The sequence below is a fragment of the Saccostrea cucullata genome, unplaced genomic scaffold (assembly GCF_032062105.1).
Source record: "Saccostrea cucullata isolate Sc308-1 unplaced genomic scaffold, CSIRO_AGI_Scuc_v1 ctg7608, whole genome shotgun sequence".
NCBI classification, from domain to species: domain Eukaryota; kingdom Metazoa; phylum Mollusca; class Bivalvia; order Ostreida; family Ostreidae; genus Saccostrea; species Saccostrea cuccullata.
In genome coordinates, this window is record NW_026929949.1 from 32,501 (window position 1) to 58,101 (window position 25,601).

A 25,601-nucleotide genomic window follows, 5' to 3' on the forward strand; every position below is an offset into this window, starting at 1 on the left:
TTAAACTTTACAATAAAAAGCCATTTTCTACTTTTTTCCTTAGTGCTCACGTGAGCGATGTGGCCCATGGGCCTCTTGTTTTTAAAGTCACTTGCCCACGGGCAAGTGCCTATTAAAAATTCACTAGCCCCCGGCGTCGGGCAATGGGATTTGTCAGTTCCTGTAATGGACCAGACTGGCTACAGTTTATAGATCTAACCTATATTTTTCTGGGTGATTGGGCTGGGTAAAAGGTTTACAGTGGAGCCTCGTTTATCTGGACGCTTTGGTCTTAGTCAATTTGTCCGGATATGTGAAGCGTCCGGATATCTGAATTACCAGTTAAACAAGAACAAATAATTATAATATTTTAAAAATTCTGTTCCGAAGAAGAGTCGTCCGGATACCGAAGCATCCGGATATCTGGCATCCGGATATCTGAGGGTCCACTGTATATCCAACTTGTGATTAAACTTGCATACATTATATGATACATGGAAGGATAGATGCTACCAGACTTTCTTCAAACTGATGCAAAATTCATATACCAGGGTTCATGTATATTAAGTTCAGCTAAATCATTCCTTTTGGGCAAGGTAGAGGGCTAAAATATAAGGTCAAATTTTTTTCAAGAGATTAGAGAAGGGAAACATCTTTAACAATCTTCATTTCAAGAACAATTACTGTAAATGTATTTATTTTTTTTTTTTTGTGTATTCTTATTAGCACCTTTTGCAAAAGGTAACCTCAACTAAATCAAGTACATTGCTAATGTCTACGTCAGTACATTCAAAAAACACAAAATGAAATCTATAAAATTAATACTTGTTGAAAATTCAATTTCCTCCAAATATCATACACACAAAATAAAATTCATTTACAGTAACTGGTGATTCAGGTGAGTGTTATGGTCCAAAAGATAATTATCTTTTTCTGATATTGTTTATAGAGATGTAACCTTACAGTAAGTGGTCCTAAATCGTGTCTTTTATTTTTTAAAAGCTCCAAACCAAAGACTGGAGTGTTGATGCTGAACATGGGAGGACCAGAGACAGAGGGGCACGTCCAGGACTTCTTAACTCGGCTCTTCTTAGACCGAGACTTAATGCAGCTCCCAGCTCAACAGTACGTAGTGGTATTGATATCAACATTTACACATTAAGATGAATGCAAATCATTGCCACAAATTTTTAGCTCACCTGAGCTGAAAGCTCAAGTGAGCTTTTCTGATCACATTTTGTCTGGCATCTGTCTAGCTGTCTGTCTGTCTGTAAATTTTCACATTTTCGACTTCTTCTCCCGAACCACTGGGCCAATTTCAACCAAACTTGTCACAAAGCATCCTTGGGTGAAAGGGATTCAGATTTCTTCAAATGAAGGGGAGATAATTCAGAAATAGTGAAAATTTCATGGCATGTTTTAAAAATATTCTTCTCAAGAACCATTACATACATGTGATATGTACTGGCTGTACAGGAAATGTCCCGTATTTTCGACCCCCATCACGGTGTCCCGGCAGTACACCAAAATTCACGGGAAATGAAAATGTGTACCGTATTTTGAAATGTTTACCGGAAACCGCCATTTTTCTTTCATTCCCGCTCTCGCAACACCGGAAATCTCATACCATGCGTGACTTACTGCGCTTGATTAATGTAAACAAAACATCATGAACAAAGGTGTGAAATATTCCCGTGATAATTACATCGTACTTAGGAGATATCAAAGCGTTTTGTTTGGCTGATTGCTTTTTAATTGGATCTTTATCAAGGATTTTTAAAACTGTAATTTATTAAAAACTAAAGACATTTCGAAGAGAAAACACCATTCACAAGAATCGGAGACACTTTGTGACAGCAAAACGAAATTTAGTCCATTATTTGATTAGGCATATGTATTGTCTGTTCAAACACATATTAAAAGAAATGTTTTTTTAGAGCAATTTAAAAATTGCAGCTGAATGGAAATGACCAGACTCATAAACTGTTTTTATAAACACTGTACCCTTTACTAAGTTTAGTTTAATGCCGAAATTCAAAATTCTTCAAGAGTTTCTTGAAATGAAGAATAAATCATAATACATGTTATGCAGTGGTGCACCTGTACATTGATTTGAAATTTATTATTAAAAAATTAACACCTTACATTTGTATTTTAGTCGATATTTTGTACCTTTTTTGTAGTTTTTTGATTAGCAATGTACAGTATTTTCAACCAAATTCCAGTATTTTGAAGGCTGCTGTACAGTATCTGGGTCTAGAAATTATCACATGTATGCATTATGCCAGAAAAGATGAAACTTATGGGGAAACATACTGATGTAAGCAATTCAGCTGCATCAGTATTTTGACCTTTCATTTGATCTTGACCTCAGTTTTATCAAATTGTGTTTAAGTCAGTTTTAAAGAAACCATTCATAATATTTTTTTCAACTACATTTGCTGATGAGGGCTTTTCAACTGCATCAACATTTGGCCTTTCCTTTGACCTTGACCTCACTTTTCTGAAATTAGTGTCAAACTTCATTTGCTGATACATACTGATGTAAGCAATTCAACTGCATCACCATTCAAGATATTCTGATCAAATTTCATACACTAATACAAATTTTCATGTTGCTTAACTAATATACCCTCAGTGGGGCATTCATGTCCTTTGGACATATTTCTAGTTTTGTTAAAGTGGGTCAAACTCCAAGATCAAGAAGTCAAATGTGGTGGTACCCAAAGAAAACTCTCTATGTTTTGTCTCAAGGAATATGCCGGTGAAATATGAAAGCCATAGTCCCTATAATTCAAAAGTTATGGCCAAGTTTTTGCGAACAAGCAGACAGATACACAGACAGACAGATGGTCAGATAATTAATCAATGAATCATTATACCTCCCGCAAACGAAGTTTGGGGGGGTATATAGGAATCACCTTGTCCGTCTGTCTGTCTGTCTAGCTGTCCGTCTGTCTGTGCAAACGTGTCCGGTCCATATCTTTCTTACAGACGGACGTTAGAATCTACTACTCCACTCAAAGATTGCCCATGACCTAAGGGTGTGTCATAACCTTGACCCAAGGTCATTTGGGGAAGTTCAAGGTCACTGGAAGAAAAATTTCATAATTCGTGTCCGGTCCATATCTTTCTTATGGATAAACTTGGTAGGTTCTCATTTCACACAAAGATTGCCCATAACCCAAGGATGTGTCATGACCTTGACCCAAGGTCATTTGGGGAAGTTCAAGGTCACTGGAAGAAAAATTTCATAATTCGTGTCCGGTCCATATCTTTCTTATGGATAAACTTGGTAGGTTCTCATTTCACACAAAGATTGCCCATAACCCAAGGGTGTGTCATGACCTTGACCAAAGGTCATTTGGGGAAATTCAAGGTCACTGGAAGAAAAATTTCATAATTTGTGTTTTATACATATCTTTCTTATGGAAAAACTTACTTCTGAAAAATCCAGCGGGGGGTATTTTATCCCATTTGGACAGTTCTAGTTATTTTTTGAAAGAAATAGTCTCATAATGCAACGGTGTGTGCAAACAAATTCAGAGTAACGCACGTTTGCACACACCGTTGCAGATATGAGACTATCTCTTTCAAAAAATAATGATTCATTGCTTATATATTTCAAAGGAAAAAGAAACGCAGGGTTAACTTTTGAGGTGAATTAAATTTATTTTTATTATTTTTAGCTCACCTGAGCTGAAAGCGCAAGTGAGCTTTTCTGATCCAGCATTGTCTGTTTGTCTGTCTGTCTATCCTTCTGTCTGTCCATCCATCCGTCTGTTAACTTTTCACATTTTCAACTTCTCAAGAACCACTGGGCTAATTTTAACCAAACTTGATACAAAGCATCCTTGGGTGAAGGGAAATTTAAATTGTGAAAATACAGGGCCAAGTCCCCTTCCAAGGGGAGATAATCAAGAAAATACAAAAATAGGTGGAGTCATTAAAAAATCTTCTTCTCAAGAACCACTGGGCCAGAAAAGCTGAAACTTATGTGGAAACATCCTGGGCTAGTGTAGAATCTAAATTGTTCAAATCATGCCCCCCCCCCCTGGGGGTAGGGCAGGGCCACAATAGTGAATCAAAGTTTTACATAGAAATAAATAGGATAAAACTTTAAAAATCTTCTTCTCTAGAACCACTGGGCCAGAAAAGCTGAAACTTATGTGGAAGCATCCTGGGCTAGTGCAGAATCAAAATTGTTCAAATCATGACCCCCAGGGTTAGGCGGGGCCACAATAGGAAAAAACTTTAAGAAATTCTTCTCAAGAAACACATGACCAGAAAAGCTGAAACTTAGGTTGAAGCAGCCTAGGGTAGTGTAGAATCTAAATTGTTCGAATCAAGACCCCAGGGGAATGAGAGGGGCACAATAGGGAATCCAAGTTTTACATTGAAATATATAGGAAAAAACTTAAAAAATCGTCTTCTCAAGAGCCACTGGGTCAGAAAAGCTGAAACTTATGTGGAAGCATCCTGGGGTAGTGTAGATTTTGAATTGTTCAAATCATGACCCCTGGGGGTAGAATGGGGTCACAATAGGGAATCCAGGTTTAACATTGAAATATATAGGAAAAACTTTAAAATCTTCTCAACAACCACTGGGCCAGAAAAGCTGAAACTTAGTGGAAGCATGTTGGTTTAGTGTAGATTCTAAATTGTTCAAATCTTGACCCCTGGGGGTAGGGCGAGCCATAATAGTTATTTAAATGGGGAAATCTTGTAAAGAACAGCATGGCCAAAGTCACTCAGGTGAGCGATGTGGCCCATGGGCCTCTTGTTCTCAATGTTCCAATCAAATTTTAAAATCATCTTTAAAGAAAACGTAACTAAAGTCCCATTTGATTTTGTCTTATAATTCATGAGTTATTGAAACTCATATTACAAAACCCCCGAAAAGTGAAAATCGAAAACTCTCATTACCTTCTATGTCTCCCCCGTGCAATTGTCACAGCCTTGATTGTCCTTTGCATGGAATTCATCAGAGTGTTTATCTTTCAAACCCTGGCTATACTGGGCATGGGTAACAATGTGCCAAAATATTAGTCAAAAGACGAGCGCATGCGCCATTGAGAGGAAAACAACATAAAGTTGACCGCCATAAAAATCCAAATTGCGTTTCTTTTAAAATCGGGGTGAATATGATGATTATGATCGTCTACTGTATAAATAGCTGTTTTTTAGTAGCAGTAAGTAGTAAGGTGGTTATTAAACAGGTGGCAGGACAAATACCCCGATCATAACGTGGCCCTGTTTTGCCTCGATGTCATCATTACGGTTGGAAACCATTCCAGGCCCTCTCTGACAACAAGTAACACATTTTATGGGGGGGGATTTACAAGAAACTGTTCAGTAACTTATTGTTGCCTTTGTTCCTACTTAGGCATTTCGAAAACCAAACCCCATGGAACTTCCGTAAACTGTAGTACCAAATTTGCAAGAAATTAATCATCTGTAAATATTGAAAAACAGTGTGTTTACCTCAGGTGCATCAAATGGTACAACAAGATTTGTTGACAAACTCGTTGCCATCAGTTTGCTTTTTAGCATTTTACCTATGTGACGTCATACATTTTTCTGTTGAGTAGATTTTGGTACATAGTAATTAACATTCTCATGTTCTCATTCTCATTCGGTCATGCTGTTAAAAATATTTTGAATATTATGCTACCCTGCCTTTCTTTTTCCTTTCAGCATATTTACATTTTTTAAACTCTCTACCTTGACTGCAATTGTGATTTATATTTAAAAACCTATATCTTATCCTTCGTGTAAGCTACTCTCAATGGAACAGCCTACATAACATAATGATATCTGCATATAATTTATATTATTATTATATATATGGTTCCTGTGAATACAACTAAAAAATTTTTAAAGAAGCATAAACATAGAATTGAAGTACATGTAGTATCAGATATATTTATTGTCATTTATGACAGAGTGCTTGGTCCAAGGATTGCCCAGAGAAGGACACCAAAGATTCAGGAGCAGTACAGGAAGATTGGAGGGGGATCACCAATCAAACGGTGGACGGAGACCCAGGGTCAGGGAATGGTCAAAATACTGGACCAGATCAGTCCACAAACAGGTTAGTCTAATACTGGACCAGATCAGTCCACAAACAGGTCAGTCTAATACAAGACCAGATCAGTCCACAAACAGGTCAGTCTAATACTGGACCAGATCAGTCCACAAATAGGTCAGCCTAATACAAAACCAGATCAGTCTACAAACAGGTCAGTCTAAAGACCCATTATAAATACTAGACCAGATTAGTCCACAAACAGGTCAGTGTAATACTGGACCAGATCAGTCTATAAACTGCAAACCAAAGGGTCAAGTTACATTTCAATTGTCTGTTGTTGACATAATATTGTCACATTTTCATCTTATACTTCTCTAAAAGCACTGTGTCAATTTGCCACAAAGCATTTTTGGGTGAAAATTAGGGCTGGGACGATACAACTTTTTCTATATCGATATGTATCACAATATTTGAGCCATGATACGATATGTGTCACGATATGTTTAATTGGTTATAAAATCTTTTTTTGCATTGAAAGAAACAAATTATTTCTTTGCAAATAAGAATAATTTATTCAAAATAGTTTTTTATATGTTGTAAAACAAAAATATTTTACTGAAGTGGTGTTAATTATTATTTATTTCATGTCTATATTTATGTTTAGCTTATTTATTCTATATATTAAACCCCAAATGTTCAATAAACAAAGAAAAACAGAACTCAGATTTTTTTGGTGATATATTGATATTTCTACATATGTATTGATATGCGTATCGTCCTGACATTTATCTCAATTTATCGATATCTTGATATATCGTCCCAGCCCTAGTGAAAATTGGGGGGGGGGGGGCAAATTTATTCAAATGAAGTTTCACTCCCTTTATTGGAGATAAGTGTTAAAGAAAATTTATTGGCAAATTTTTAAATCATTTCAAGAACCACTAGTCTAGAATGGATAAAGCTAATGGGGAAGCTTTGTTACAAAGTTAATATTAAATTTTTTTAAAATTAATGCCCCAAGGGAAGGATGGGGCAAATTGTGCAATCAAAGTTTTTCATGTATATAGAAATTTTAAAAAAAAAAAAAAAACATTTCAACAGTAGCAAAATCTTGTTTCTCTATGTTTTCTCTGTGATAACTCTTTTAAAGTTAGGTAAGTTGATTTCATGATAAATCAACCTGAATGTAAATTTTACCAAGCGAAAGGTCAGGAGCTAAGGAGGCCTTATATTCATGGAAATCTTGTGCAGCTGTCTTTGTGTCTGATGCCAGTGGACAATGAATATTGAAATTAACATGGCAAGCACATGTAATTTAAATCTATTAGACAACATTTTTGAAATCTAAATCTACAATTTTACAGTACAATAGAAATATGAAGAATCACAGTCAAGTTTATTGGGTATGCCAAGGACATCAACGCCTGTTATGCAAATTATACCATATTTCCAACTATTGTTGATGCCCATGCATACCCAACAAAGTACCAGTAGATTCTTTAACAAATTCAGATGAACATTCAAATAGACAATCAAACTTTAGATAATACACAGTCAGGAAAAGTCTAAAAATCTTTTTCTTCAGTACAGCAAAACCATGAGAACATGGCTCTTAATTCATGTTTACAGTGAAGTGATTTTAAATCACTGGTTACCTTGCTAAAAAATTCTGTATTAAGATAAAACAAATAACATTTTTGACACATCATTTTTCTTCATCCGTTGCAATTCACTATAATAAGTGTGTTTTACTGTAGTCATAATCCTTAGTTGAGGAAGACTGAAGTTTGTGTGTGGGTTCAAATCTTTGGTGGAGGGGTAGGATGGGCCCATTATGTGCAATAATAGTTTAACATATGGATAACATTTGTGATATTCATGTGGAAGCCTCCTAGGACAGTCTACTCAAGTTTGTTCAAATTGTGATCCTACTGGGTAGCCTAGGATGGGACAGTAGTCATTGTTTTTTATAGGTAAAGGTAAAAAAATCTCAAAAACTGCAAAGCAATGACTGTATGTACATGTGTTTAGAAGCATCCTAAAATAGTTTACATACAAGTTTCTTCGAATCATGACCCTTACAATTTTATATAGAAATATATGGGAGTAGAGGACAGCTGGAATTTACTGACTTTGAAAGCAGTATGACCCAAAGAAATAAAGTTTATTCTCCAAGCAGACAGACAATAAATTATTCATCTGATTATGTATTTGTTTTGTTTTTTCAGCTCCACACAAGTTTTATGTTGGTTTTCGATATGTACACCCACTTACAGAGGATGCTATAGAGGAAATGGAGAGGTACTCAAGTAATACTACAATTAAACATTGTACGCATGTCTTAAAGAAATAAGATATCATTTTTAGAGTTTCATTGGGGTATGACATGAAGTTGGTCACACGATCAAATCCATAGCGCCAGAAGGGCGTGATAGTAGATTTGATCACCCACCAAATTCATGTCATAACCAATGAAACTCAAAAAGAGGATATTTTATATTGTTTTTAGCTCACCTGAGCCTAAGGCTTAAGTGAGCTTTTCTGATTACATTTTGTCCGTCGTCCATCTCCATCCGTCCATCTGTCTGTCTGGCTGTCCGTCCGTCTGTAAACTTTTCACATTTTTGACTTCTTCTCAAGAACCACTGGGCCATTTTAACCAAACTTAATACAAAGCATCATTGGGTGAAGGGGAGTTTAAATTGTTTAAATGAAGGGCCAAGTCCCATCGCAAGGGGAGATAATCAAGAAAAGACAAAATAGGTTGGGGTCTTTAAAAAAATCTTCTTCTCAAGAACCACTGGGTCAGAAAAGCTAAAACTTATGTGGAAGCATCCTGGGGGAGTATAGATTCTAAATTGTTTAACTCATGACCCCCGGGGCTGGCCGGGGCCACTATAGGGAATCCAAGTTTTATATAGAAATACCAGTATGTAGGGAAAAAACTTTAAAAATCTTCTCAAGATCCACCGGGCCAGAGCAGCTGAAACTTATGTTGAAGCATCCTTTGATAGTGTTGATTCTAAAATGTTCAAATCATGACCCCCAGGCTTTGGGTGGGACCACAATAGGGAATCAAAGTTTTACATAAAAATATATAGAAAAATTCTATAAAAATCTTCTTAAGAACCACTGGGTCAGAAAAAACTAAAGCTTATGTCAAAGCATCCAGGGGTAGTGTAGATTCTAAATTGTTCAAACCATGACCCCCCGTGGGTAGGACGGGGCCATCATTTGGAATCCACGTTTTACATGGAAATATATAGTAAACAACTTTTAAAATCTTCTTCTCAGGAACTACTGGGCCAGAAAAGCTGAAACTTATGTGAAAGCATTATGGGGTAGTGCAGATTTTAAATTGTCCAAATTATGATGGTCATTGACCCATGGGGTAAGGTGGGATCACAATAAGTATTACAAGGGGGAAATCTCGGGAAGAACAGCATGGTCAAAGCTACTCAGATGGAATAATTGTCTAAATTTTTTATTTCATGATGTGATCAATCCAGTGGCTTGTGTGATAATTTGCATAAATGCCTTCGGTGTTTATAAATGCATTAAATTATCACGCAAGCCAATTAATTAAGTACTACTTGATGTGTCCTTGCTTCTAAAATAAGATGATTAATTAATTTTTGAATACAGTAAATATAAGAAGAATCCTTGATATTTGTGATGTTTTTACAGTGATGGTATAGAGAGGGGCGTGGCCTTCACTCAGTACCCCCAGTACAGCTGTTCTACAACTGGCAGCAGTATCAATGCTTTCTACAGACATTACGCCAAGCGAGCACAACCCTCCAGCATACTGTGGAGCTGTATTGACCGCTGGCCCACCCACCCGGGCCTGATCCAGGTCAGATTTCTTATCACTCAGACATAGGCTTTCAGATAGCAGAACTTAATCCATTCAAGCTTTTAATCATTATTAATATCATTTTTATTTCTTTCTTTACATTAAGGATTATTTTTACAAGGTCACTGCAGCTCTGTTTAACCATTTATGGCACATAGTAATTTGTATTTTGTTTGTTGAACATAACTTTGAGATGCTTCCACTTGCTGGTGGGGGACTGCAAATAAGACATGTACTCCCACATTATGACCTTTTGAGCAAAAGATTTAAAGGACCAGTCCTACCTCAGTCAACACTGACAGGGGCGTCGGCAAGTATTTGACATTGGGGAGGCGAACTAGATTGAAAAGGGGGGGGGGGGGGAGTTCACTGACGTGTTTTTACTTAAATTCAAATTTCTACCAGTATATTGATATATTTTCCCATTCTGTCAATGTTTCAAAGACTCCACCTGATTAAAAAAACAAAATCGTTTTATATGATTTTATTTACGTCATGTCATAAGCACATATGAGAAGCACGTAGTTGAATAAATATTATTTTGAGATGCATATATACTTATCTTTAAAATAATCAATTAATAAGCACTAATAAACTCTACATAAATGAAATCTGTTCATTAAATAATACACAATGTCACTGCACTTTAAAAGCGTCCAAAAATGAAGCTCCGTCCATCCCGTGCTGACACAAAGTCGTTAGCAACTGCCAAAATGTTCAACGCATCTGTAGCCTCCCTGTGCGTGTGCAGGATCATCAAATGATTCAGCCTTTCTTGGGACATAGTGGCACGAAGATAAGTCTTTACTCGACGCAAAGCAGAAAATGTTCGCTCACTTGTAGCGTTAGTGGCTGGCATCACTAAAATAAGTCTCAGTAGAGTCAAATCTCGGAGAATAGGCATCTGGAAGCTGGAGACATCTGAGACACTAAGGTCACCAAAAAGGAAACGGACACAGTTGAGGAATCATTTAAGTTGTTTCGTGCGAGCGTTGTAAATGTATCCAGCTGTGAAGAAAGAGAGGTCTTGTCCAGATCATCTCCATAGAACTTTAAGACAAAGTCCGAATCTTCTTTGTATGTCTTGTCGCCACGCACAGACTTCAGAAGAACGTCCTCTAGATGGCGATACACTTGATAGCCTGGCTGATCAAAACGGTCTTTGACACAGTTCACCACAAGATCCAGAGCTTCGAAGTACGGTTGTCTGTAGAGGTCTTTCTCTGATGTGGCGAATTCTGGAGCGGCCTTTCCGGTTTCAAATCGCTTGGGCATTTTTCTTCGCCGTGGCAATGTGGGCTCACTGACGTCCAGTTCATCAAGTTTTCCGTTAAGTGATTCCCAGAATGAGTCGAAGGACTCTTCCTTTCGCATTGCACTTAGTGATGTCAGGGAAAGGTCTGTCAAGTGTTGGCCCTCGGCAGCTGACAGGTCTTTCTTCTGAAGTGTTCGGCTAAGATTGTCTGTGTGAAGTAGAATCTCGTATCCAAGGGACACTCCAAAGAGAAAGTCAAAACTTTGCATCTGAGTTTTTACGCCGATGATCCTGGAACGGGCTTCTGGATCCTTTGTGCACTCATAGCAGGTCTCCCATAAGGACTGAAGGACAGAGTAGTTTTCCAGAACGCTGTTCAAACTGGCAGCTCTAACAGTCCATCGAGTAGGGCATAGCACACGGAATCCCGGCGTATCAGGTGCCATCTCACGCTTTAGCTGTTCCAATATGGTATCCCTCCTGGGCGAATACTTTACAAGTTTGGACATTTCAAACACAGTATCCAAGGAATCACGCATCACCTTTGATTTTTTTCACTGTATCACCAACTGCCAAGTTGAGCGCATGTCCATAACAGTGCGTGTAGATAGCCCTAATCTCTTTGCTGGTGATGTTAGCAGCCACACCCTTTTTGGCTCCGGACATATTGCTGGATCCATCGTAGCACTGTCCACGGCACTTACCCAAGGAAATGTTCATCCTCACCAATGCATCCAGAATCACATTAGTTAGTGTTGCAGCGTCGATAGATGGCACCATACACAGTCCAATAAACTCTTCATGCACATAATTAATATGCTCATACGTTGTAATATTTTCGATAATTGTTTAATGACTTGCAATTATGTTGAATCATCAAAGCTTCCAAACATCGATCAACCAATTAATTGGACAATGAACAATTTGTAGCAAACCCGCACTTACAGCAATCATAATGACTACCCTGTTAATTGTGTACACACGCCAGGTACAGGTATATAGACATGCATGTATATCCCATTTTGACGTCTGTGTAAACAATAGCTTGTACACACTTTGCCGCTCCATTGACCACAGAACAAGCAGAATGCCGTTATACTCGCCGCTCCAATGAGCAGATTTCGCCGTTTAAAAAAATCATTTTAAAAATAAAAACAATCTCACTATTTTTTTTTTTTTTTTTTTTTTGCAAAATTATTGGGGCGGCGACCGCCGCCCCTGCCGCCCCTTTGCCGACGCCCCTGACTGACCAACAGGATGTCCAAATGGCCCTTATTTTGGTTTACATCCTTGATGTAGGTGTTTTCACACCTTCATACCTTTGGGGAGTTCTACTTGTTGCACATACATGTTGTATTTAATTAATATTTCATTTATTACAGGCATTTGTAGAAAGCATTCAGAGTGAGCTTGCCAAATTTCCACAAAAAGACCAGGATGATGTTGTAATCCTGTTTTCTGCCCACTCTCTCCCTCTTAAGGTGAGCAGGGGATCTAGCATACTATTATATTATGTTTGGAAGCTTCAACTTCTATAAATGTCAAGAAACTTATCTTAATGAAGAAAGAAATTTCAATATACAGGTTGTGAACAGAGGGGATCCTTACCCAGCAGAAGTAGGAGCTACAGTAAACAGAGTGATGGAAGCTCTAAATTACAGTAACCAGTACCGCCTGGTATGGCAGTCTAAAGTAAGAATATACTAAGGTTCATAAATCCTCTGTTCACTCATATAAAATATTTCTTAAACTCATGATTTTCAGAAAGAAATGTATTTGTTCAGTAAAATGCAAACAATCATAGCATAGTTTGCAGGGCAAAATTGGACAAAAAAAAGACACTTCAACTTCACAAATTTATAAAGAAATAATAGAAATTTATGTCTTTAAGAGTTATCTCTCTTATCAGAGTATCAATGACCCTTAATGCTAAAATGCCAGAATATAAGTATGATTTGATCTGGGTGGAGGTTGAAAATCCTGTTTGATTCTAACTACATCTGATGAACAATTCATATTTTCCTCTTAATTATTATATTTATCTAAAATGGGCTTTTCTAATCAAAGAGTATTCATCTTCCATTTTCTTTGTCTGTATTTAGCTCACCTGAGCTGTAAGCTTTTCTGATCAGAATTTGTCTGTTGACTTTCGTCATCGTAAACTTTTCATCTTGTTCTCAAGAACGACTTGGCCAATTTCAACCAAACTTGCCACAAAGTATCCTTTGTTGAAGGGGATTGAATTTTTTTCAAATGAAGGGACATGCCCTCTTCTAAGGGGAGATATTTTAATTATGAATTAGTGAAAAATTAATGACATCTTTTAAAAATCTTCTTCTCTAGAACCAATGGGCCAGAAAAGATGAAACTCACATGGAAGCATCCTATGGTAGTGTAGATTTAAGTTTGTTCAAATCATAACTCCAGGGGTAGGGTGGGGTCACAATGGGGTATCAAAGTTTATCATAGGAATACATAGGAAAAAATCTTCTCAAGAACAGTAAGCCATGATTGGCCAAGGTTATGTGGAAGCATCCTCTGGTATTGTAGATTTAAGTTTGTTCAAATCGGAACTGCCAGGGGAAGGGTGGGGCCAAAAAGGGGGATAAACTTTTAACATAGGTCTGGAATACATAGGACAAAATCTTCAAAAATCTTCTCAAGAACAGAAAGCCATGATTGGTCGTAGTTAAATGGAAGCATCCTCAGGTAGTGAAGATTCAAGTTTGTTCAAATCATGACCCAAGGGGGTTGGATGGGGCTGCAATGGGATATCAATGTTTAACATAGGAATAAATAGGAAAATTCTTTAATTAAAATTTTCTTCTTAAGAACAGCAAAGCCATGATTGATCATAGTTATATTGAAGCATCCTCTTGTAGTGTAGATTCAAATGTGTGCAAGTCATGACCCCTGAGGCAAGGATGGGGCCATAATGGATGATCAAATTTTAAGAAGGATTACATAAAAAAAATTCTTTGAAATTCTTCTTCTTGAGAACAGCAAAGCTGTGATTTTTCATATTTACATGGAAGCATCGGGAGGTCAACATTACCGTTATACATTGCCAAAAATTTCAACTCATTACCGCTACATTTTTTTTCAAATTTACAACCGATCATTACCGCTACATTTTTTGTTCGAAAACAATTCATTACTGCTACATATTGAATCAGCCAAAAACAACTTATTACCGGGACATATCGCATCAGCCAGGTATAGTACTGAATATGATCATGTATTGCTTCAAATATTTGAATATTAATACCTAGTCCATGATTTGTTGTACAAGATGCATGTCTCATTCTAAATAATTTGGAGGCGCACGTGAATGTAGGATTTTATATATGCTTGATTTATTTTTTTAAGTATCTTATGAAATTAAATAGATTTTAAATAAAAAATTTAATTAAAAAACATTCTGTTCAAAGTCCTACATTTAACTTCCTGTGGTGAGCAAAGGGAAACATGTCTTTTGCATGTTCGTTTACTTGAAATAAATCTGTATACGCAAAAGTGGCTAGCTAACAAGAGAGGCAATGAAGCGGCAATGTATACTTGTATATGTAGCAGTAATGTAAAGTTTTTTGTAGTGGTAATGACTATGTAGCAGTAATGAAAATTTCGAAAATGTAATGATACGCACCCGAAGCATCCTTGGGTAGTGTAGATTTAAGTTCAAAATATGACCCTCGGGGGTAGAGTGGGGCCACAATGGGTGATCAAGGTTATTATGCAGGAGTACATTGGAAAAGTTGTTATAATTCTTGTACAAAGGAATATAAAGCCTAATTATCAATAAAAAATTTCATCTTATAAACAGCAAAGCCATTATGTATCATTTTAATTTAAAAGCATCTGTAGGAAGTATAGATTTAAGTTTGTTCAAATACCCCCTCCCTCTGAACCCACTTTCATATTCAAACTTTTCAATACTGAATTGATTTTTGGTTTTACCTTGCCAGTTGCACAGATGAGCAATGTGGCCCCTGTGCCTTTTGTTTAATGTCTAATGTCACATTTTGATTTCTTTTCAAGAACCACAAGACAAATATTCTTCAAACTGTTGGCTGTGAATAAAAATTTTCAATTAAAAACATGGCACTTTTGAATGGTTCAATGAGAGAACAATGAAAATTTATTTAGACTTTAAAGAACGAGGGCACTTTTGATTGGCATTCGGCAGGAATCTGGGAGTAATTGAAAAGTGAAAATTTTATCGACATGTCACATAAAATTTTAACATTTTTTTTATTTATCGGGTTCATGTGCAACGTACGGGAAAGGAAAATATTTTCCCGAAATTGAGCTTTGATTTGCTAAAAAATAAGTTGAAAATTGGCCAGATCAGACATTTGGCACAAAATGGTACATTTTTAAACATGTTTTTTCTAAAATTTTTCTATCTCTGGGTCTTCTCTCCATGATTTTTAAACATTGTTTGTGTGTATTTTAATTCAAAGAAACGAATACACATTTTTAAAAAATGGATAGAAGACCCAGAGACCACAAAAAATGAACTTTTCCCCAAAAAATCCAAATGTGTAAATGTGGTGCTTCCTTGTCCTTTTAAAATCATCTGTATATGTGTAGCGGTGATAGCTCAGTAAGTTGGGCTACCTGTTCAGTTCACTCATAGCAAAAAGTTTTTGGTTCGAGCCTGGCATGGGGCATTAATTTTTTTTTTCATGCAAACAACCATTTATTTTGTCAGTTTCGTTTTATGTACTGATGTATTAAAATTTTGAATGAGATAAATTTTGGTTCAGTTTGGTTCTCGAGCGAAATCAATTCCAATCTTTTATTATATAATTGCATGTACACGTATCATGCATCTATGCATTAAATATCTTAGGTGTTTATTTTTTGTGAAACACTACTATGTTATAGTACCTCTTAGGAAAAATGGACATAAATGTTACAATTTCACAAAGTCTTTCAAACTAAATGAAAAAAAGATCTAGAAAACCTATTGTCGTGTTTGTAAAATCTGACCAGCTATGTTCAGCCAACCAAATCATGGACATTTAAACCATAAATGTTTCGTGCAAATGATTCCTGCAGATCACCCACCAAATGTGCCCATCTTCTTTATAGTTAGAATCTTCTTAATAATCATTGAACCAAGAGACAAAAAATAAAAATTCCATTTTGAGAACACAAGATACAAAAATTTTTCATGACCCCTATGGTACATGTAAGATAGGGATTCAAAGTTCATTAAGGACCCTCTCTACACCAGTACAAAATGTTTTTTGGATATTGAGAAAAATATATTCTATAAAGGTGTTAGTATTGAGCTTATTTATATGATTTTCAACATATGGTGCATGGCATTTACCCTCAGGAAAAATAATCAAACACAACACAGTATCAGTGAATAGAAATCACTGTTGTTTACTTCCTTAGAGAAAATACATGTAAATAACATGTTCAGTTAATTTATCTTGGCCTTTTAAAATGTGAAGAATACCTGAATTGATTACAAATTGTGTAATAAACTGTGAATTTCTAATTTTAAGAATTTAGATCTAAGGGCAGATCACTCTAACTGCAAAAAAATACCATAGAATCAGAACTCTTTAGTGTGCAGTGTAGAGAGGGTTCTTCAAGTTTTATTAAAACATCTTCACAAAACACAGAAGGGTAACAGTCAGAAATATCCACTCAAGTTTGTCCAAGTTTGTTCAGATCAAAGTTCCTTATGCTACAATAAGGCAGAAATAGCAATCAAATCTTTGTAAGAAATAAAGCATCTTGATAAGTAAGGAAACTCATAAGGGTTAAGATCGTTCGCCGTCATTTCCGGTCGTCACAGGAAGTGATCAAAGAAATCAGAAAAGAAGTTTTTGTGAATAGTTTTTAGGTCAGCTGAGTAAACTCAGGTGACCTATTGCTATCCGTTTTCGTCTGTCGTCGTGCATCATCCGTCATGCGTTAACATTTGAACATTTTCAGCTTCTTCTCTGCAACCACTGAACCAATTTCAACCAAATTTGGCACAAAGCATCTATGGGTGAAGGGGAACAAAAATTGTGAATTTCATGATCCCTGCCCCCTTGGGGTCTGAGGGGTGGGGCCAAAACCAATAAATTTAATGCAATCTTTAAATATCTTATTTACTCATGGACATCAAGCAGTCAAACTGTTCGCATGATTGTAATCAGCATTGAGTCCTCTACCAAAATTGTGAAATTCATGGCCCTGGGGTCAGGGGTTGTAGTGCTAGGGTGGGGCTAAATAAGTATATAGTGAAATTGCATTATTTCTTTGAAAATCTTCTCTGCTCCTGGGTATTAAATAAACCAACTAAGTACATAGTTATGATGAGCAAGAGTGCCTCTACCAAAATTGTGAATTCTATGGCCCCAAGGTCAGGGGTTCTGTTGTTAGGGCAGGGCTCTTTTGATTATATAGTGAAAATACATGAATTCTTTGAAAATTTTCTTCTCTGTTCCTGGGTATTAAATAAACTAATTAAGTGCATAGTTATGATGATCAAGAGTGCTTTTACCAAAATTGTGAATTTTATGGCCCCAGGGTCAGGGGTTCTGGTGTTAGGGCTAGGCTCTATTGATTATATAGTGAAAATTCATGAATTCTTTGAAAATCTTCTTCTCTGCTCCTAGGTATTAAATAAACTAAGTGTATATTTATGATGAGCAAGAATGCCTCTACCAAAATTGTGAATTTTATGGCCCCAGGGTCAGGGGTTCTGGTGTAAGGGCAGGGCTCTGTAGATTATATAGTGAAAATACATGAATTCTTTGAAAATCTTCTTCTCTGCTCCTAGGTATTAAATAAACTAACTAAGTGCATAGTTATGATGAGCAAGAGTGCTTTTACCAAAATTGTGAATTTTATGGCCCAAGGGTCAGGGTTTCTGGTGTTAGGGCAGGGCTCTTTTGATTATATAGTGAAAATACATGAATTCTTTGAAAATTTTCTTCTCTGCTCCTAGGTATTAAATAAACTAAGTACATAGTTATGATGAGCAAGAATGCCTCTTTCAAAATTGTGAATTTTATGGCCCCAGGGTCAGGGTTTCTGGTGTTAGGGCGGGGCTCTATTGATTATATAGTGAACATACATTAAATCTTTGAAAATTTTCTTCTCTGTCTCTGGGTATTCAGCAGATGAACTACCTATACAGGTTTGATGAGCAAGGGCCCAAATCTTGCGGAATTGTGAATTTCAAGGCTTCAGGGTCAGGGGTACCATGGGGGGGGGGGCTGTACTTATATACTGAAAAAATGAATTGTTTGAAATCTGCTCCATGGTATTAATCAAATATTTTTGAAAAGCAAGGATGCCTTTTCAAAAATTGTGCAGTATGTGGATCTAGAGAGGGATTGACATTAACTTTTATATTCACTTGTCCTTCGGGCAAGTGAACTACAATTTTGACTTGCCTGAACGCAAAACTTGGTTACCCAAAAATTTTAAAGAAGAAAATATCAGTTACTGTATCTTAATTTGATACTGTAAATATTACAGAGTTAACAAACTAATTTCTATTTTAAACTTAACTGCAAACAACTTTCCTGTAATTTACTATCCTGTAAACACACGTACAGCGATGCACTAATGATATTTCCTTTTCTTTCCTTTTTTTTTTTTTTGAAAATTACCCCCCCCCCCCCCCAAGCGATTAAGGTCAACTAAAAGGAAAACAGTTATCATGTTTTGAATCAAGATACATCATTACCGAGAATAACTGGTATTCTTTATATTCTGTAAGTGATTAAATAAACTATTCTATTATATATATTTCGTAAGAATGTATCGTAAGTTCATAATAAGTTGTCAGGCAGAGAGTGAACGAAAAAAACAGAAAACGAACCGGATTTCTGAATAAAGGTATGATCCAGAAACATTACCGAGGGATTCCGAATGCAAAAACAATGTCACGTTTTTGGCAGAAATCAACTGTTCAATTCATTGTCTTCTTTATAAACTAATGTAAGATTAAAAAAAACCTTTCTATCAGAAATATCCACTTGCCCGTTCGGACAAGTACATCGATGATTTCACTTGCCCGAACTGATGATTTACTTGTCCCGGGCAATCGGACAACCGTTAATGTCAATCCCTGCTAGACCTAAGGGTCAAGGCTTCATGTGTGGTAAGGGCACTACTGATTATTACAGAATATTACTGATTAGTTGAAATGCATTTTTTTGTTCCCCTACCCTGCCTATGGGTATTAAGTAACCAAGCTAAGCAACTGCTAAGTGTATTGTTATGATGATCAATGGTGCCTCTTTCAAAATTGTGAATACCATAGCATCTGGCTTAAAACATGAATCAAATTCAATAACTGGAAAGTTGTTGCATAATGCTTAGGTGACCTATAAGGCCCATGGGCCTCTTGTTTAATACCCTTATCTGTCACAACTTGTCCTATTTATATGTAACATTCCTGATAATCTTAAGTCATGCAAGTTTGTTCAAATATATGAGGCCTTGGGCCTATAGCTGTAAGCCTCTGAGGCTTTGATGAGGCCTCATTTAGGAGTTCTAATTTTTACATGTCTCAATTAGGAAAAAACTATTCAAATCTTTTTCTTGTTTAATGACCTCAGTTCTTTTGCACATAAATAAGAATTTTGTATTTTACATTAGATTTCAAATAAAAGATTTTTCTGATAGACTGGGGCCCATTTTACAAAAGGTCGTAAGTCGTAGACTTGGTCATATGGCCAAACATACGACATACGACCGTGGGTTTTTATTTTGCCAAATTAAATATATAAATAAAATAAGAAAGAAATTAATTTTTGTATGAGATCTCTCCAAAACTTCCTCCCAGATTTGAGAGTTTTTCTCTGTCCTCTAAAATGGCAAAATTTTTCCTTGTATTTTATCAATGGGATCTGCCACGCAATAAACAAGGGCAGAGATCTCTTCTTGTCGCCAATTTACTTTTTTAGCAATTTTTTATATAAATTGTCTGCGCATTACCTCACCTTGGCTTGCATGGTATCCAAGTTATTTTTAGCTCACCTCAACGAAGTTGGGGGGAGCTTATGTGATACCCTCGGCGTCGGCGTCGGTGTCGGCGTCGGTGTCGGTGTCGGCGTCGGCGTCGGCGTCCCGGGTTAAGGTTAAGTTTTTTGGAGCAGTTTTCTTTTTAAGTACTTCTGTGTCCTATATTGATTAGACATGCATGGAAGATGTTGCTAGTGTGTTTCATTGTACCAGTCAAAGTTTCAGATGCTGCAATTTCAGCAAAGGAATGACCAGGTTAATGTTTTTGGTGCAGGTTAACATTTTTGGTGCAGTTATTGGTGTAGGTCTCATTTCCGAGTAACTATAAGCCCTATGTTGACCAAACTTACATGGATGATACATCTTAGGATGCATACTACCAGCCTTGCTTCGGATGCTGAATCTGACCTACATTTTCCGGTTGAGTGAACAGGTTAAAGGTTTTTGTGATGGTTTCATTTTGAAGATACTTTGAGCACTATAATGACCAAACTTGCATGGATGGTACATCTTTGGATGTATTCTACTAGACTTGCTTCAGATGCTGAATCTGACCTACATTTTCCGGTTGAGTGAACAGGTTAAAGTTTTTGGTGCAGGTTTCATTTCCAAGCTACTATGAGACATATAATGACCAAACTTACATGGATGATACATCTTAGGATGTAATCTACTAGACTTACTTCGGATGCTGAATCTGACCTACATTTTCCGGTTGAGTGAAGAGGCTAAAGTTTTTGGTGCAGGTTTCATTTCCAAGCTACTATGAGACATATAATGACCAAACTTGCATGGATGGTACATCTTAGGATGCATATTACAAGACCTGCTTCGGATGCTGAATCTGACCTACATTTTCAGGTTGAGTGAACAGGTTAAAATTTTGGATGCAGGTTTCATTTCCAAGGTACAGTACTATGAACCCTATAACGACTAAATTACTATGAGACATATAATGACCAAACTTACATGGATGGTACATCTAAGGGTGCATTCTACTAGGCTGGCTTCGGATGCTGAATCTGACCTACATTTTCTGGATTAGTGGAAAGGTTAATTTTTTTATACAGGTTTCATTTGCAAGTAACTATAAGCCCTATGTTGACCAAACTTGCATGGATGATGCATCTTAGGATGCACACTAATGGACTTGCTTCAGATGCTGAATTCGACATAACATTTTCCAGATAATAGACCTCGTAAAAGTTATGGGTGCAAGTCTATCACCAAGAAACTATAAGGCTTATATAAACCAGTTGCACAAATGATGCATCAAGGGATGAAAACTCTCAATCTTGCTTCAGATGCTGGATTTTAATTACATTTTCATGATGTAGAACTAGTTTTTAGTTTTTATATAGGTCTATTCCAAAGTATCAAATTTGCATAAATTTTGCATTTTTGGATGTACACTTTTTGTTGGTTAATTGTGTGACTTAATTTGCCTTACTTAAAGACAACACACGTTGAGGTGAGCTCTGTAATCTCTGATTACCTATGTTTATATTTTTACGTGCAAGAGAGTTCCTTTATGACTTGCATGTGAGGAAAGTTATGACTTAGGAGTTACTACATGCGATTACGACACATTTCGTAAAACGGTCCTATGATTTGTCGTATGATCGGAAATTTTAAGACTTACGACTTGTAAAACGGGCCCCTGGATTAGTTAGCTAGTCTAATCTAGCCTTGTCTAAAAAAGTGTTCATCATATATAGTTCAATATATTCTTAAAAATAAAATCTACAACAGTATGGACTAGACTTGACTAACTGGACTGGCAAGTCAAACAAGACCAATTAATACTGGACTACATGTGTTAGCGTCTACTCCAGTCTATCCTTTTTCAGTAAGAGCTATTCTAGTCTAGTCCAGTCTTGTCTAGTCCCACCTAGTCCTGTTTAGTCTAATCTAAGATAGTCAGGCTGTTGTAAGCCACAAATATATTGTTTTCTTAGCCTAAGGGTGTTTGAAAAGAAATGGAATGATTGTATGTTGTCTATTTCTGTGTGTTTTAAATTTGATATGATTATTTAAAGGTTGGGCCTCTTCCATGGCTAGGACCAGCGACAGATTCAGCTATAGAAGGACTTGCTGCCAAAGGAAAGAAGAACGTCTTATTAGTCCCCATTGCCTTCACTAGTGACCATATTGAAACACTTTTTGAATTAGATCTGGAATATGCTGAGGAACTAGGAGAGAAGGTTTATTAAATTATAGTTTTCTCTCTCCTGTCACTAGCTGTTTAAGTTGTAGTTTATTTGCAATTTCTATAACATGCCCTGTGAAGGTCATGTATTTGGAATCCCTGGTTTGAATTATGTCACATTGAGTATTTTGATTCAAAGTTATGATATTGTTTTGGATAAACTTCATTAAATATCATTGTGGAAAAAAATAATAGAAGAAAAAAACGAAATTGTATTGATTTCTGAAATAGGTTCTCATTTTATGCATGTACATAGATTTCTGTAATCGAAAGTTCTTTCTTTTTTTCAGCATAATCTCAACATAAGGCGAGCCCCAGCAATGAATGACAGCTCAACTTTCATCAAGGTAGGTAAATTCTAAGTATAAATTAGTGACAGCCGCTAATTAATTACGTCAGACACTTTAATTATATAACACCACCATTTTGCTTCATATATTTGATTTCTTGAATGGTCTCTAATGTGGGTACCAAATTTGATGACATACACGATTTCATTACTAAATTGTGACTATTTCTCCGTTTGGCTTCTGTCTGACTTTTATTTCCTGGTGTTGATGTAGGCCCAGGCAGACCTTGTGAAGTCTCATCTGGAGTCCAACCGTGCCTGTTCTAAGCAGCTGCTGCTGAGGTGTCCAATGTGTGTTAACAACACTTGTGGTCAGGCCAAGCAGTTCTTCAGTGACCAGCAGGTGCTACTGGACACACACAGACAGCAGGAGAGTGTGGACAGGAAAATGTCAGCTCAGGCCTGAACTGGACAGGAGCACGTGTTATTGTTAATTCTGTCAAAATCTATAATTCCTTGAACAGTCAAACTCAGTGGTGTAGAAAAAAAATTCAAGAGATATCAGAGGATTTGAGATAAAATTCTTAAATAAATGAATTATTAGATGGGACTTCAAGATCACTTCAATATATCCATGGTACTTAAGACACTGAAGTTCAATTGTGTATCACTTTTTCATTTTACTTTATGTATGCCCGGTCAAAAGAGGGTCTTGTTCAATAACAAAGATTGGTAATTCTTAGAATTCTTTAAAACTTGTAATTAAAAATAAATATTTTCCCATTTAATGTGTTAATGAAGATATGTTTAGTTACCAGGTATGTGAACATCCATGTGTTCAAGTCTTTTTTAAAAGTCACGTACATGTGTGTATATTTTCCACAAAGATTAGTTGACTGGGTTTCTCCAGGGAAACTTTTGATTAAAAGTTCATTTTCAAAACTATGAACCAATAATTTGTATAGATTTTTTGTGATGAACCCTTTATGTTAAATAATTATGATGCTTTAGTATAGTTTACAATTTAATTCTTGTCAGAAAAACTTGGTCAGGAATTGATTTTTTTGTGATTTGTCGGAATCAGTTTAAGACTGATTAAAAGATACTCCATCGTTTTGTGGTGTATAAACCATTGTGATAAACAAATCCTATAAATGATCTTGTAGAAATCCTTTGTCTTTCATTATTACAAAACAAGGAAATACTTTAACATTGTTAGAATTGAAGCAGTCTGGTCTAGATGTATGCCAGTTGGGAGGATTTGCACTGTATGAGGAATGAATTGTAGTATTTCTTTTTTAAATAAGGCTATCTAAATTTAATTCTCTGGTTCTCGGGCCAGTTTTCTCCAAAACAGATGCGGAAGGGAGGCATTTTATTTATCATTTTATTGGCAATAAAGTAGATGAGGGAGGTACTGTAAATCACTTTTTATTGATTTTCGCGGGAAAATTAAATTCTCGCGTATAATAGTAAGATTATATTAACCGCAATTCGTGAAAATTTTACTATCGCGAAAATAAGGTGTCGCGAAAATTAAGTGATCTACAGTATTTTTTTAAATTTTAATTTTCGAGTTTTCTTTAAAATAAAGATAATTTAATTTATTCACAGATAAACTTTCCATGTCCCATCAAAAGGTTTGCTTTATCCATTACTTATCAGCGTGTGAACATCGTAGGCAATTTTCGAACGTACTTTCAAACGAAGTAGCCAAAATCCCCGAAAGTGATATTTGAGTACTAAACTACAAAAAAATGAAGAAACTTTTTTTCCGGATTGGTGTCTGCAATACCAACTTTTTATTTTATCAAAAATACTATAAAATTAGCAATGTGGCTACCTCAAAATGGATTTCGCAGGCCTGAGAACCAGAATTTCAATCTTATGTAGCCTAACTTCTTTCCTAATCTACCAGTAATTAAAACATTCTTATATGGTCAATTCCACAATCTCTAATCTAATCTAAAACCAATTAAACAGCTCAAAATATTTTTTCAACCTGAATTTTAAACTGCTTTTGTGAGCATAGAATGTGTATACATTTTTAAAGCTTTGTTTTTATTGTCATGAGGCCCCTGTATGCCTTTCTGTTTGTCAGCAATTGAAGCTTGTATAACAAACCGGAGAAGGAACACAGGTTTAATAAATTTATTAGGACAAGAGATGTTTGTAAAACACTTATGCCCCCCTCCCCCCAAATTGGAATTTTTCAAAGTCCAAAAGGGCATAACTCTGTCAAAAATGGCACGATCATACCCAAAACAGATCTTGACCTAGATAGTCATCTGGTAAATCTGTATACTGAATTTCATTTCAGTATGTGCAACCTCTGCAAAGAAATTGAACGGAAACTGCAAATAATTGGAATTTTTCTAAGTCCAAGGGGCATAACTCTGTCAAAAATGGCAGGACCGTACCCAAAACAGAACTTGACCTAGATATTCATCTGATATATCTGTATACCAAATTTCATTTCAGTATGTGCAACGGTTGTGATGAAAATGAACGGAAACTAGTGCTAATATTCATCCCCAAACGCTCCCCAAATCCCTTTTTGTGCCTAATTCCTGTAAAACATTTTTTAAAATATGACCAGTATCGATTTAATCAAAGATTATAAAAGGTACAATGATATCAACTATATGTCATTTAACGCATTGTACGCGCATGCACGTGCATGAACATGCAAGCTGATCATAGCATGTTGTCTAAACAATTAACATATCTATATATCGTGAGAATAAATAAAAAAAATTCCTTACAATATATTCTAATGTTTTTTTTTAAAATATTGGCCATTTTGCGTATTTCGTGCGCGCGTCTGCATGAATGAATGCTCGTGCATTCAATTTTGATAGTACCATTATGTAGGAATCCATTATACCTATTCATATTCTAAATCTTATCCCGTTTGGTTGAAAACTAAGAAAGGTATAGATATTTAAATTTTCAGCCAATCAGATTGCAGCACACATGCAAGTGCATGCT

At 36.1% G+C, this 25,601-nt stretch overlaps 1 protein-coding gene across 1 annotated transcript in view; it reads left to right on the forward strand.

Annotated features, from left to right (window-relative positions):
• The window catches only part of LOC134282509 (ferrochelatase, mitochondrial-like), a 35,737-nt gene extending 11,958 nt beyond the window's left edge, over positions 1-23,779 (forward strand). The window contains exons 3-11 of the mRNA XM_062764914.1: positions 982-1,104; positions 5,925-6,073; positions 8,239-8,311; positions 9,698-9,866; positions 12,504-12,602; positions 12,706-12,813; positions 22,152-22,316; positions 22,612-22,668; positions 22,885-23,779. Of these exons, the coding sequence (XP_062620898.1) occupies positions 982-1,104; positions 5,925-6,073; positions 8,239-8,311; positions 9,698-9,866; positions 12,504-12,602; positions 12,706-12,813; positions 22,152-22,316; positions 22,612-22,668; positions 22,885-23,076 (1,135 nt within the window). The 3' untranslated portion in view covers positions 23,077-23,779. The remainder of the gene's footprint in view (positions 1-981; positions 1,105-5,924; positions 6,074-8,238; positions 8,312-9,697; positions 9,867-12,503; positions 12,603-12,705; positions 12,814-22,151; positions 22,317-22,611; positions 22,669-22,884) is intronic.
• The last annotated feature ends 1,822 nt before the right edge of the window (positions 23,780-25,601 follow it).